Consider the following 12,422-nt stretch of genomic DNA (forward strand, 5'->3'; position numbering starts at 1 on the left):
AAGCAACTTAAGAATGTGGAGCCAGAACTTAGATCTGCCCAAGAATTCATCTTGAGTCAGCACGGCCTCTGCTTCCTGTCTGTGTCCCGGCCCTACAGTAGCAACTCGCCCATCTCGCAGTAGGTCACGGGTGTGGAAACATGGAAAGTGTGCAGTCAACTTCCTTTCCAAAACACCCAAATTCTCCCTAGGAACTGGTATGGCTTCACCCCATGACATCAGGAGGGAGGTGACAGGTGAAATTCATGTCACAACACAGACGGGAAAAGGCCCCGTCTTCTGCTTCCCCTTCTGCCGGATTATTCACTCTGGTATATCTGTTTTATCTGGTGTAGCAGTTTTCTGTTACCATGACGTTTCTCCTGAATCTCGTGGCTCTGGCATACCAGCTCAACGCAGGTCAAAGCATCAACTATGTATGTAATTTTTAAACCACCTACGAACAGACAGACGGGTACAAACTAGATACACATTCCATAAAAAATCCATTATTATTCATTGCTTTATGGTCAGTGCAATCTAAACAGAAAAACCTAAGGGAGTCATCAGCTTACTCGGCAATTACGAATGGATTACCTACTACAGGCCAGGCACAGTACCACGCAGGAGCACTTCGTGGGTACCACAATCCCCCCCTCTTTGCTTGTGAGAACTTTATAAGGCCAGAGATGAGCACTGAGCAACATCCCAAGTGCTGGCACACTCGGTCAGTTCTAACACAGAGCACACTGTGAGATGTGTGTGCAGCGTGAAACGTGTGGTGATGCCTCACAGTGCCTGGAAGCTCAGGAAAGCTTCTTCAAGGAGTCTGCAAGGCAGAAGGAGACAGGCTGCCATCTGCTTGGCCTTGTACACCTGTGTTCACGTAGCACTGGTGCTTGAACAGGTGTGTGCGTGCGTGCGTGCGTGCGTGCGTGCTCATGCAAAGAAGAAAATTAGCAATTGGTAAGTATGCTGTGGAAATGAGAAATAGCAAGGATAAAGCACACACACAGGCACATGCACATGCACACGCACACGCGCGCGCGCGCACACACGCACACACGCACACACGTGCACACATGCATACGCACACACACACGTGTACGCACACACACATGCACGCACACACACACACACACACACGCAAGCTTCCGCACTTGTTGTTTGCCGTAATTATACACCAGTGTAAATGTCAAGGGAAAACTAAAGAAAAGTTGAGGCAACCGCATAAGATAAATGCATGGGATTGGGGGAGGGGCGGCTCCGGATTCCGGGGTTGTTGCTTGGGGGCTTCTTGCTGGGTTTTAGCGATCGACCTCGCCTCGAAGCATCTAATAACTCTTAGGATCTCCCAAGTACTGTTTTCATAAGTTGTTTGGAAAAACAGACTTTTGTTTTTGCGAGGACCGATTTCTAGCTGCATTTTAGCCAATGCTCGACTCAGGTTTTTCAAGCGACAAAGGGATACCTGAGAAGCAGATTCCGGGCAGAGGACGTCTTAGCTCAGTCAGCTTTTGGCAGGCTCAAGTGACCAGTGTCTTAAGGCAGAAGGGAGTCGGGGTAGGGGCTGGGTGAACCCTCAACCGGGGCTTTTAATTCAGGGTCTAGTCCTGACGCCAAGTAGACAGGACCTAGAAAAGGTGACAGGGTGTGCAGGACACCAGGAAGCTGGTCCCTTTCCAGCGTGGCTCCGGGGCGTTCCCTCCCCAGGCCTCCGAGGATCTTGGATTCTGGCCACCTCCGCACCCTTCGAATGGGTGTGGATGATTTCAAAAGTGGACGTGACCGCCGCGGAGGGGGAAGCCAGCACGGAAATGAGAGAGAGCGCGGAGGGGAGGGCGGGGAGAAGAGGGCGCTAGGGAGGGACGCAGGGGAGGGGTGGGAGGGATGGAGCGCTGTGGGAGGGTACGGAGCCCTGGCGCCGGAGGCAAAGCAGGACCGGGTGCTGGGACCTTGAGCCAGCGCGCCGGCTGCCCCAGCTCTCACGGCCGCTGGCGGTCCAGCCAGGTAGGATGCTGCGGCCGCTGCTGCTGCTGTGGCTCTGGGGGCGGCTCCGTGCCCTGACCCAAGGCACTCCGGCGGGGACCGCGCCGACCAAGGACGTGGTGGACTTGGAGTTTTACACCAAGAGGCTATTCCAAAGCGTGAGTCCCTCGTTCCTGTCCATCACCATCGACGCCAGCCTGGCCACCGACCCTCGGTTCCTCACCTTCCTGGGGTAAGTGCAGCCCCCAGGTCCTGTTCCCTTGTCTCGAGGGCCAGCCATTCTCTTTGCTCAAACAACTTTGTGTTTGCTCTCTGGAGCCCTCACCCTCAAAAGCTTTTTCCTGATTCATTTACTCAGCGCGTGTTGCCTGGGCACCAGCCAGGCTCAGTTATTAAGAGGAGATTTGGAGGGGAAAAAAAAAAACAAAAACAAAAACGAAAACAAGGCTGTCACGAGCCCCAGCACTCCGTCTGGAACCTTTGAATTTTGCTTCAGTGTAGGACCAGTAAGCCAATGTCCTTTAAACTCTGTTAGGAAGTTTTGATTTAAAAGAAGGAAGAAAAGTCATGTAGAAATAACCTCAACGAAGAAGAACCATTGTTCATCCTCCCACCGTTTAAGCATGTAAATGTTACTGAGCTGGGCATGATACATTCAGTTAATAGACTGACTGTGTGTCTCGCTCCTAAGCAGGAAGACCTGGGTTCCAATCCCCAGGGCCCTGTAATCCAGGGTGTGGGTACACACTTGCAATCCAGCACTGGGGAAGCATAGCAAGTTTGAGGCCAGACTGAATTGAATGGGAGTGGAGGGAGGAGAGAGAGACCTGGAGAGAGGAGAGAGACTGAGTCTAATTGGGAAGGTGATAGGGGTCAGTGGGAAGGATGGGGGAGAATATGATCAAAATACATTGAATACACCTTAGAAAATATCGTGATGAAACCTCATTATTATGTATAATTAATATATGCTAATAAAAAAACTCTTTAAAAGCATGTCTCTCCAAGATGAGGGTGCAGACTGCCAGCTGCCTCGTCAGCTGCAGGAACCAACCACATCTATGGCTCCTGCCCCATGAGTGCACACTATCCCCAAGATGAAAGGCTCGGGGCACAGTCATAGGCCATCTAAATCTGGGAGCCTCCAAAGATGACCCCTCTGTTTGCTGTTTTGACATTGGGTAACCATCAGTACAGGCTAGCCTTGAACTTGTCACCTCCCTGCCTCGGTCTCTTGAGGGCCACCACACTCAGGTGACTGTCTTCACCAGCCCTCCCTGTCACCATTGTCAAAGGCCTAGACATCGATGGCATATCCGAGCCCACACTATTGGGTGTCACTGTGGATCTCACGGATTCCCATGGCTGAGGCTCTGGTAGTCCAACCACCCTGCTTTCTCCAATCTGACTCACTAGATTTCTGTGATGGCTTGCTGAGGTAGTAGGCACTTCCTACAAAGCTTGAAGTTTAAGCTAATGATTTCTTCTTGCCCAGCATACCCAAAATCCTGGGTTCAATCCTCAGCATTTGGTAAAACGAGGCATGGTGGCTTATGACCTCTTATTCTATCACTCAGGAGCCAAAGGGATAAGGATCAGAAGTTCAAGGCTAGCCTCAGCTACATAGCAAAGCCAGCCTGGGCTACATCAGACTTTATCTTTTAAAAAAAAAGAAAAAAAGGAATGTAAAGGCTGGTTGTGATGGTGAACATTTTTAATCCCAGCATCTGGGAGGCATCAATTTGTGGGAAATTAAATAACTCATCCGTGGTCGATCAGCTAGTAAATAGTCGTGCAGTATTTGAAGCCAGACCCTGATCACAAAAATAAAGGCATACAGAAAGAAAAGAAGCCAATTATTATTTTTAAAGGAACCGGGGCAGAGTGTGTTTCTTTAAAAAAAAAAAAAGGTTGTCTATAAACAAATTAATAGACTGATTTTTAAAAAACAACAACTTCCATTAACATTCAGATAGGAGAGTTGGGGCCCAGGCCTCTGACGTGCCTCCAGGAGGTGTTATCAAATGGACTCAGGTGGTCCAAGGTTGTTACAAGCACTAGATGAATGGAAACAGGTCTCTCTCACATTTGTAACCAGAGAACAAACAAAACGCAAAATTTAAATGTTAATCATAGAAGACTCTAGAATTGAAAAGGGAACATCTGTTAAATTTCTCTTCCCTGGGGAAATTAGTCAAAATATATCCCCAGCCTGGATTAGTGCAGAATACCAAGGAGACCCAGTCCTAGACACCACGTGAAGCAGAATTGGGATGTGAGGCTCATTTGTCAGACACACATGGAATTTGAAAACTTTTCAGTAGACACATTTTACAAAGGCCAGAGAGGCCAATCATGATCACTAGCTATAATCCTAGCACTTAGAGACAAAAGGATCATACATTCGAGGCTAGCCTAGGCTACATAGTGAGGCCCCCGTCTGGAGAAACAAAATAGCAAAAAGGAAACAGAAACAGTAAAGAGAAATGTGTGAACTCTAAGATTGGGCGGTGATCGAGCCTGAGTCCAGGGTCCTACACACTAACCAGTCTGCTTTGCCACAGAACTGCCACCCCCCCCCCCCTTTCTGGAATGACGCATCTCAAATCTTGTGGTTTTCGCTCGTCAGTTCTCAGTTCAGTTAAGCCTGACTACATTTCAAGTGCCTAGCTGCTATGCCTGCTGTATTAGAGGGCACCTCTATCTGAAGTAAGACACATGTACACAGGGCCATGGCTTCCTCGTTCGGATGACACATTGTTTCAGATGTGTCAGAATGCAGTGTTGAGGAGTGGTTGAAATCGTAAGTTCTTCAAGACAAAAGAGACATTGAATAACAAAGCAAAAAAAAAAAAATGCAGCCTTCGCTTGCTTCATACTCTGATCTGCTTCTTTTTTTTCCAGGAAACTTTTTTTTTTTTTGCCATTTCATTATAATTTTAATAGTTAAGCTCCCATATCGTCATTAACAGCTGCATCCCGTGAATGGAGAATTTGTTACCAATATGAAGTGCATGTTTTTATAACTCATTTTACTGGTTACTTTTCTGTCACGGCGATGAAACACCACAACCAAAGGCAACGTAAGGAAGACCCTTTTCTTGGGCTTATGTTTCAGAGAGTCCGTAATGGTGAGGAGGAAGGGCAGTGGATGGCCAGGCCAGGGAGTCAACACAAAGCTAAGAGCTTCTGGAAGTGGGGTGAGGCTAGACGCTCTCAAAGCCTGCCCCTAGCGGCTTCCTCTAGCAAGGTCTTATCCACTAACCCTCCTCAAACACCACTGTCTGGGGGCCATGGGCTCAAATAAGTGTGCCTGTCTTAGCCAGGGTTTCTATGGCTGTGATGAAATGCTGTGACCAAAAAGCAAGTTGGGGAGGAAAGGGTTTATTCAGCTTACACTTCCACATTGCTGTTCATCACCAAAGGAAGTCAGGACTGGAACTCAAACAGGGCAGGAGGCAGGAGCTGATGCAGAGGCCATGGAGGGATGCTGCTTACTGGCTTGCTTCCCCGGGCTTGCTCAGCTTGCTTTCTCATAGAACCCAGGACCACCTGTTCAGGGATGGTGCCACTCATAACAGGCTGGGCCCTCCCGCATTGAAGACTAATTGAGAAAATGCCTTACAACTGGATCTCACGGAAGCATTTTCTCAACGGAGGCTCCTTCCTCTCTGATGACTCTAACTTCTGTCAAGTTGATAAAACCAGCCAGTACAGGACATTTCTCATCCAAACCACCAGACCCACATTGGAAAGGGCCACAGGTCCCCTGTCTATTACTGAGAGAAAGACAAAAGAACTGAGAACAACCCCAGGCCTGATCCCTGAGAAGCTCTGTCCCTGACTGACCTCTTGGTATCCCCTTCCCTCCTAAGCCATTTCACCCCACTCCCTGGAGCCTCGAGCTTGGTGACCCACTATCATTTTCATGGTGTATCCCTTCACCCCCATGCCCTAGCTAATACGAGACAGTCCCTGGAAGCCTCCTCTCCCCTGTGTCCTGTGGAGTACAAGTTGTACATTCTCATACTCCACACCTGTGCCTGCTTCTAGACAATGGCTCCTCGGTTTGGATGCAAGCTGCTGTAGTTTAAATCCCCCAGTCAGTTACCTTCACTGGGTTAGCTCAGTTCCTTTTTGTTTAGGTTCTATATTTATAAAGTGAGGATAATAACAACACCCACGTCATTGTGATTTCAGGAGACCTGAGTGGGAAAAAAAATCCTTCCAACCCACCTACAGCACTGGAGGAAACTGATGTGTATTAAAGACTGTATTAACACCAGCCTAAGGTTCCCCTCCAGCTCCTGTTCAACCCTTGTTGCTTCCCTAGCCTCCATATTGATTAAGGCCTGGCAGTGCTCTCAGTCCCAAGTCCTACTGTCATCTTAGGTGACATCAAGCTTACCCCCGCCCCCCCCAAAAAACCAAAACCAAATCTCTCAATTTCTCCATCCTGGCCCTTCAGACAATTGCTACTCAGTGCTGGCCCAGTTTGCATCACTCGGTCAAATGTGAGCATTTCTTATCAAGGCCACATTCTACGGCATCACATCAATACCTTGAAAACAGTGACAGTGAGAATATTTACACCACGGAAATCGGCAAACCCTGAATCAAGGCACTTTTTTCCCCCTGACGGTTCTCCCCCTGACGGTTTGAGCACACGCCCTCCATTCTCCTCCACTTCAACCTGCAAATGTCATGCCCCCGGCTTGACTCCTTGTCTTTATTAACATCATTTCCATCTGTGGAAACTCGAAGCTCCAACTTCCTGCTCTTGGATCACATCTCTGCACCTTCTCAGCTCCCTCATGTAATAGCAAAAGGACATCCTCAGCACCCAGAGCACCGTGTCCTCTACGTCCTCCATATTTGAGCTTCTGGATTTCTCACCTGAACCCTTCGGTGATAATAACCTCTGCTTCTGCCTCATTGCTCTTTCTGAAATGCCAACCTATACTTAGTCCAATCCTATTTCTGCGCACACACACTCTTTGGAATCTCTGGGGTGGCCTTTAAGTCCGAAAATGGAAATATAATAGCATTTAGCGCATATCGCCTCTGCTTCTGTGTCAAAGAGAACCCCTGAAAGTAAAACACCAGCAGACTAGTGAGTGTGTGTGTGTGTGTGTGTCTGTGTGTATGGTGTGTGTGCGTGTGTGTGTGTCTGTATGTGTCTGTGTGAGTGTGTGTGTCTGTCTGTGTGTGTGTATGGTGTGTGTGCATGTGTGTGTGTCTGTGTGAGTGTGTGTATGGTGTGTGTGAATGTGTATGTGTGTGTGTCTGTGTGAGTGTGTGTATGGTGTGTGTGAATGTGTATGTGTGTGTGTATGTGTGTGTGTCTGTGTGAGTGTGTGTATGGTGTGTATGTGCGCATGTGCGTGTGTCCGTGTGTGTGTTTGCATGTGTGTCTGTGCATGTGTCTGTATGTGTGTGTCTGTGTGTGTGTCCGTGTGTGTGTGTGTGTGTGTGTGGTGTGTCTGTGTGCGTGGTGTGTCTGTGTGAGTGTTTGCGTGTGTGTCTGTATGTGTGTGTCTGTGTCTATATGTGTGTGTCTGTGTGTGTGTCTATGTGTGTGTGTGTGTATCTGTGTGGTCTATGTGTATGTGTATGTGCCTGTGTGTGTGTGTGTGTGTGTGTGTGTGTATCTGTGTGGTCTATGTGTATGTGACTGTGTGTGTGTTTGTATGTGTGTGTCTGTGTGTGTGTTTGTATGTGTGTGTCTGTGTGTGTGTGTGTATCTGTGTGGTCTATGTGTATGTGTATGTGCCTCTGTGTGTGTGTTTGTATGTGTGTGTCTGTGTGTGTCTGTCTGTGTGTCTGTGTGTGTCTGTCTGTGTGTCTGTCTGTGTGTTTTTTGACAGCCTCCTCTGGAAAAAGAACAGCTGCAGCTGCCTTACCCGTTCCTTTATTCTTTCCTTGACACTGTGGTAGACGGTGTTCCCCTTTCTTTTTCCAGCATATGACTGAAATACTGAGCCTTTCATCAATTTTGTTTTGATGGCAAGTTTTGCATCTGTGTTAAATCTGGTTTTTTTTTCCCATCAGAGGGTATTAATATCTTACTCTGAAACCACAAAAGACACTTTACAGAAAAGGAGACAAACAAAAGATCCTTAGTAGCAAGACTGAGATGTGTGACTTGCTTTCTGTGGTGATGGCCATAGCAGTGAGTTTTAATGTCATCTTTTCAAAGACAGCCATCGGCTGGCCTTCCCTTGCCCCTTTCTCATTCATTCACTTAACGGATATGGGCTAAGCACTGCCTCGTGCCATTCTCCTGGCACTGAGGAGAATCTGATAGAGCAGGCAAGGTCCCTAACCTCAGGAACCAGTACAAGGGCAGCAGCTGAGACAGACCAGTGAGATGCTTGAGGAAGCCGATTTCAGAGCATGGGAAACCCTCTGCAGGACATAAAGCAGGCTAGGTTGATGGAGAGTGACCATGACACTGTAGTCCATACCTCAGGGGACCAGGGTTTTGTCCGTGTGTATGTGACCCAGGCCTTCATTGGGTGCTACAGCTCCTTGCCTTCTAGGTTCCAAAGGACACCAGTCTGTTGCGTTGTCTCAATTACAGATAGTAGGTACACACCTTGCAGATAGTAGGTACATAAACCTAAACAGATCTCTGTCATCAAAGTCAAAATGCCAAGGGAGGACCAGAACCAGTGCCTGGCCAGAGGCAGTGGATGGTGCAAGGCCAGGGTGACTTGCTGAGGAGGACTTCCGTGTGAGCTGTGTATTGGCGTTCATGGGCTGGGTGATTGATTATGTTCTGTCCTCACTGAGACATTTTTCCTACCCTTTGTAAGACTCTTGAACACCTTCATAACTGCTACACTGAAATACTTGTTTTACACTTCAGCTAAGTTGCTTTTCTCAGGGCTGAACATAAAAGTGCACTGCTGGTTTCTGGAGGAGGCGTGTTGTTTTGGGGTTTTGTGGTTTTGCTCCGGGACCTAGGCATCTGGAGAATTGACATGCTTCTTTGTATAGATATCTCATCTCACCTTGGCTGAGTGGGTGTTCAGTTCTTTGGTCGCTATTACTCCAGTGAAACCAGCGGAATGGTACTTGGTTTTCAGTCTGAGGCCACTCCAGGTTTCTGTGTTCGAACTCTAACTGGTCCCAGATCTGAAGCTCTGGTTGCGACTCTGGGTTCATACTCTGAGCAGTCCCAGATGCGGGAAGAGGGTTGGAGTGGGTGGTAGGCTGTGAATGGGGAAAGGGACTGACTTGGGAGCTCTTTTAAGTAGGGACTGACATCTGGCTCCGCGGAAGGAGGGAAGAGGCAGGGATGGTTGGCCTTGATGGCTTCGGAGTGGGAGTGATGTGGGTACAGTGGCAGGACGAGGGGTACCCTAGAAAGATTAGAATAGGGGGAAATGAGGGCTGAGGTAGCTACCTGGGTCCCTGCCAAGTGTAGTGGCTGTGGAGTTCCTAGAAGATATCAAGTTTGCAGTCTGGTGTGACTGAACCTTGACTATAGCGAGGAGTCTACAGGAATTATCCCCAGCCTACGTGCATTTCTTGAGTTCCAGTCACGTATGGCCTTCGGACCTGTGGGTTTGGTGCCCGTTTCTGTATTAGTTTTGCCAACTTCAGTCACAGAATGTCTGGCAAGAGCAGCTTAAGGGTGGAAAGGTTTGGTTCAACATATTGTTCATCATGCCAGGGACGTCACGGTGGCGGGAGCTGCAGGCCGCTGGTCACGTGGCATCTGCATGGAGAGCAGAGAGACACCGTTCAATTTCTCCTTTTTATTCAGTCTGGGACTCCAGCCCATGAGGTGGTGTCACCAAAATTTAGGGTAGATCGTACCTTCTCTGTTAAACTTGTCTGGAAATTCACTCGTAGGCATACCCAGAGGTGCATCTCCAAGGTGATTAGAAACACAGGCGAGGTGACACTGAAAGATCAGCCACCACAATTGGCATCTCAGTTTCTACAGATCCTCCTGCCGCTTTCTTCCTCCCGACTTTCCAACCTATGGCCTGTTCCTCATCTCAGCAAATGACCATACGGTCTTCCCAGGCACTGCCCCCAAACTCACCCTGACACTTCTAATCTGGCTAATCACTAGATCTTTATTTCTGTGTCACCTCTCCTTGTCCCTTAGAGGCAGATAGCAGCTAGGAGTTAAGGAGTAGGTCCACCAAGAGACAAGGAAATGAAAATGTTTAACTGAAATGTTAACTAAATGTTTAGCTCTCTGAGAAAATAACAATTACAAGTCGCAACAATGTTGCACATCTATAAGCCTAGCCTTCCGGGCACAGTGGCAGAGAGACCACAAGTTGGAGGCAAGCATGGGCTACATATTAAGATGTCTCAAAAAAACTTAAAATAATATTAATTCTTATTATGCTTTCTTGTCACAGCTCTCCACGGCTTCGAGCCCTGGCTAGAGGCTTATCTCCTGCGTACTTGAGATTTGGCGGCACCAAGACTGACTTCCTTATTTTTGATCCCAACAAGGAACCCACCTCTGAAGAAAGAAGTTACTGGCAATCTCAAGACAACAATGGTAAAACTTTAAAAAGGGGATTGGGGATTTAGCTCAGTGGTAGAGCGCTTGCCTAGCAAGCTCAAGGCCCTGGGTTCGATCCCCAGCTCCGAAAAAAAGAAAGAAAAAAAAAACCTTTAAAAAGAATTTATGTTTTAGTTAGCCTCCATCGGTCATGAGACTGCTTAGTGAAAAGCGTTACTGCTCAGACCTGACCCTTAGACAAGTAGAGAACCCCAGGGGACAGACGAGTCAGTGGACGGCATCCCTCCTCTGATGACTTCTTGACTATAGAGCATCCCACATAGAATGTGCTGGGCATAACTGGGGTTATGAACAAACAGTGGTTGTAGCTGGAAAATAGCAGTTTGGAGAGAACGCATGGGTAGAAACAGTTAGACTAGAGAGTATTTATAGGTAACAATGTAGCAATAGACAGAAACACACGATTATGTGAGGAGAATGGAAGAAAAGCTGAACAAAGAAACATGGAGGAGAACTTTCAAGATTCGCTTTACTGGGCATTGGTTCTCAATTCTGCCCACTGTCCTGTTCCCCGGGGAAGTCTGAGTGATGGGGTCTCAGGGATCCAACCTTAGATTCTGTGTTTACCAGGCCTATCAGATGGTTCTGATATGAATGTGTGTGGACCTGGTCTGAGAACCTGCCCTTGCTGACCATGAGAATTTGTCCATGATGTGAGACACCAGACGTCTGGACAGTTCCAAGACATTTTATATGCTTCTTCACACCTTAAGAGCTATGCATTTTGTCTACAGTAGTGAGCTGCATTCAACCAGCTCATGTCTGACAGATTCCTTTCAGCTTACTCTCTCCAGTGAGGAAGTATTCAGTCAGTCAGCCGTTGGTCTCAAACTGAAGAGTGGTAATTACAAAAAGGCAGAAAGAAGGTGTGAGGGCCTCCTTTAATAATAAGTTTCTGGGGCTGGAGAGGTGGCTCAGCAGTTAAGAGCACTGACTGCTCTTCCAGAGTTCCTGAGTTCAATCCCAGCAACCACATGGTGGCTCACAACCATCTGTAATGGGATCTGATGCCCTCTTCTGGTGTGTCTGAAGACAGCGACAGTGTACTCATATACATCAAATGAATAAATAAATCTTAAAAAAAAAAGTTAGTGGTTTCTTGAGAATTTTCATACAAAAAAACAGTAAGTTTCAGGTGTTTGCTCAGCCCTTGCCCACCAGCCATAAGCATTCCTGGTTTTCTTTTCTGGATATTTGGCTTTGATGGCGCGGTCATCATTTAAGTTTAGATGGGAAGCCAGTTTTTGCATCTCGATTTCCTTATCCCGGGCCGATGAGGAGGCTCCCTGGGACCCCCAAAGCTCCCCTGAGAGTCCTTTGTGAGCACTGGGGTAGAAAAGGGACTGTGTCAGCCAGTCACAGGGTAGGAAGTCCCAGGAAGGAAGTCATCAGCTGATCACTGGTTCTGCCAGCAGCTCTGGCACCCCTGCTGTCTTGTGATAAGGCCATGCAGGTTTCCTGGGAGGAGAGTTGGGATGGCTCCAGAAGTTTGGATAGGGCCAGCCTTCAAGGCGGAACAGTCAGTAATTTGCCAAGTTGGGTCCTTTAGCTGTAAGAGGAAGTCACTACAAGGCAAAATAGCAGCTTTCTGTGTGTTTTTATTTTTTTTATGTGTATGTACACTTTGCCTGCATGTATGTATGTTCACCACGTGTATACCTGGTGCCTGAGGAGTCAGAGAAGGGTTCGATACTCTGGAATGGAGTTACAGACACTTGTGAGCCATTAAGAGGGTCCTGGGATTTGAACCCAGTGGTGCTCTTAACTGCTGAGACATCTCTCCAACCTTTTCTGGTTTTCTGTTTGTTTGTTTGTTTGTGGTTTGTTTTATGAAAGGTACTACATTTTATTCCTGGACAAACCATACCCCCCAATTTAAACATGATCAAGTCTCCAG

The 12,422-nt window shown here is 47.7% G+C and overlaps 1 protein-coding gene across 1 annotated transcript in view; it reads left to right on the top strand.

Moving 5' to 3' along the window:
* Positions 1-1,929: 1,929 nt before the first annotated feature.
* Positions 1,930-12,422, top strand: part of Hpse (heparanase) — a 40,407-nt gene continuing 29,914 nt past the window's right edge. Inside the window, 2 exon segments of the mRNA NM_022605.1 lie at positions 1,930-2,200; positions 10,356-10,501. Of these exon segments, the coding sequence (NP_072127.1) occupies positions 1,995-2,200; positions 10,356-10,501 (352 nt within the window). The 5' untranslated portion in view covers positions 1,930-1,994.

Source organism: Rattus norvegicus, chromosome 14 (assembly GCF_036323735.1).
Source record: "Rattus norvegicus strain BN/NHsdMcwi chromosome 14, GRCr8, whole genome shotgun sequence".
Classification (NCBI taxonomy): Eukaryota; Metazoa; Chordata; class Mammalia; order Rodentia; family Muridae; genus Rattus; species Rattus norvegicus.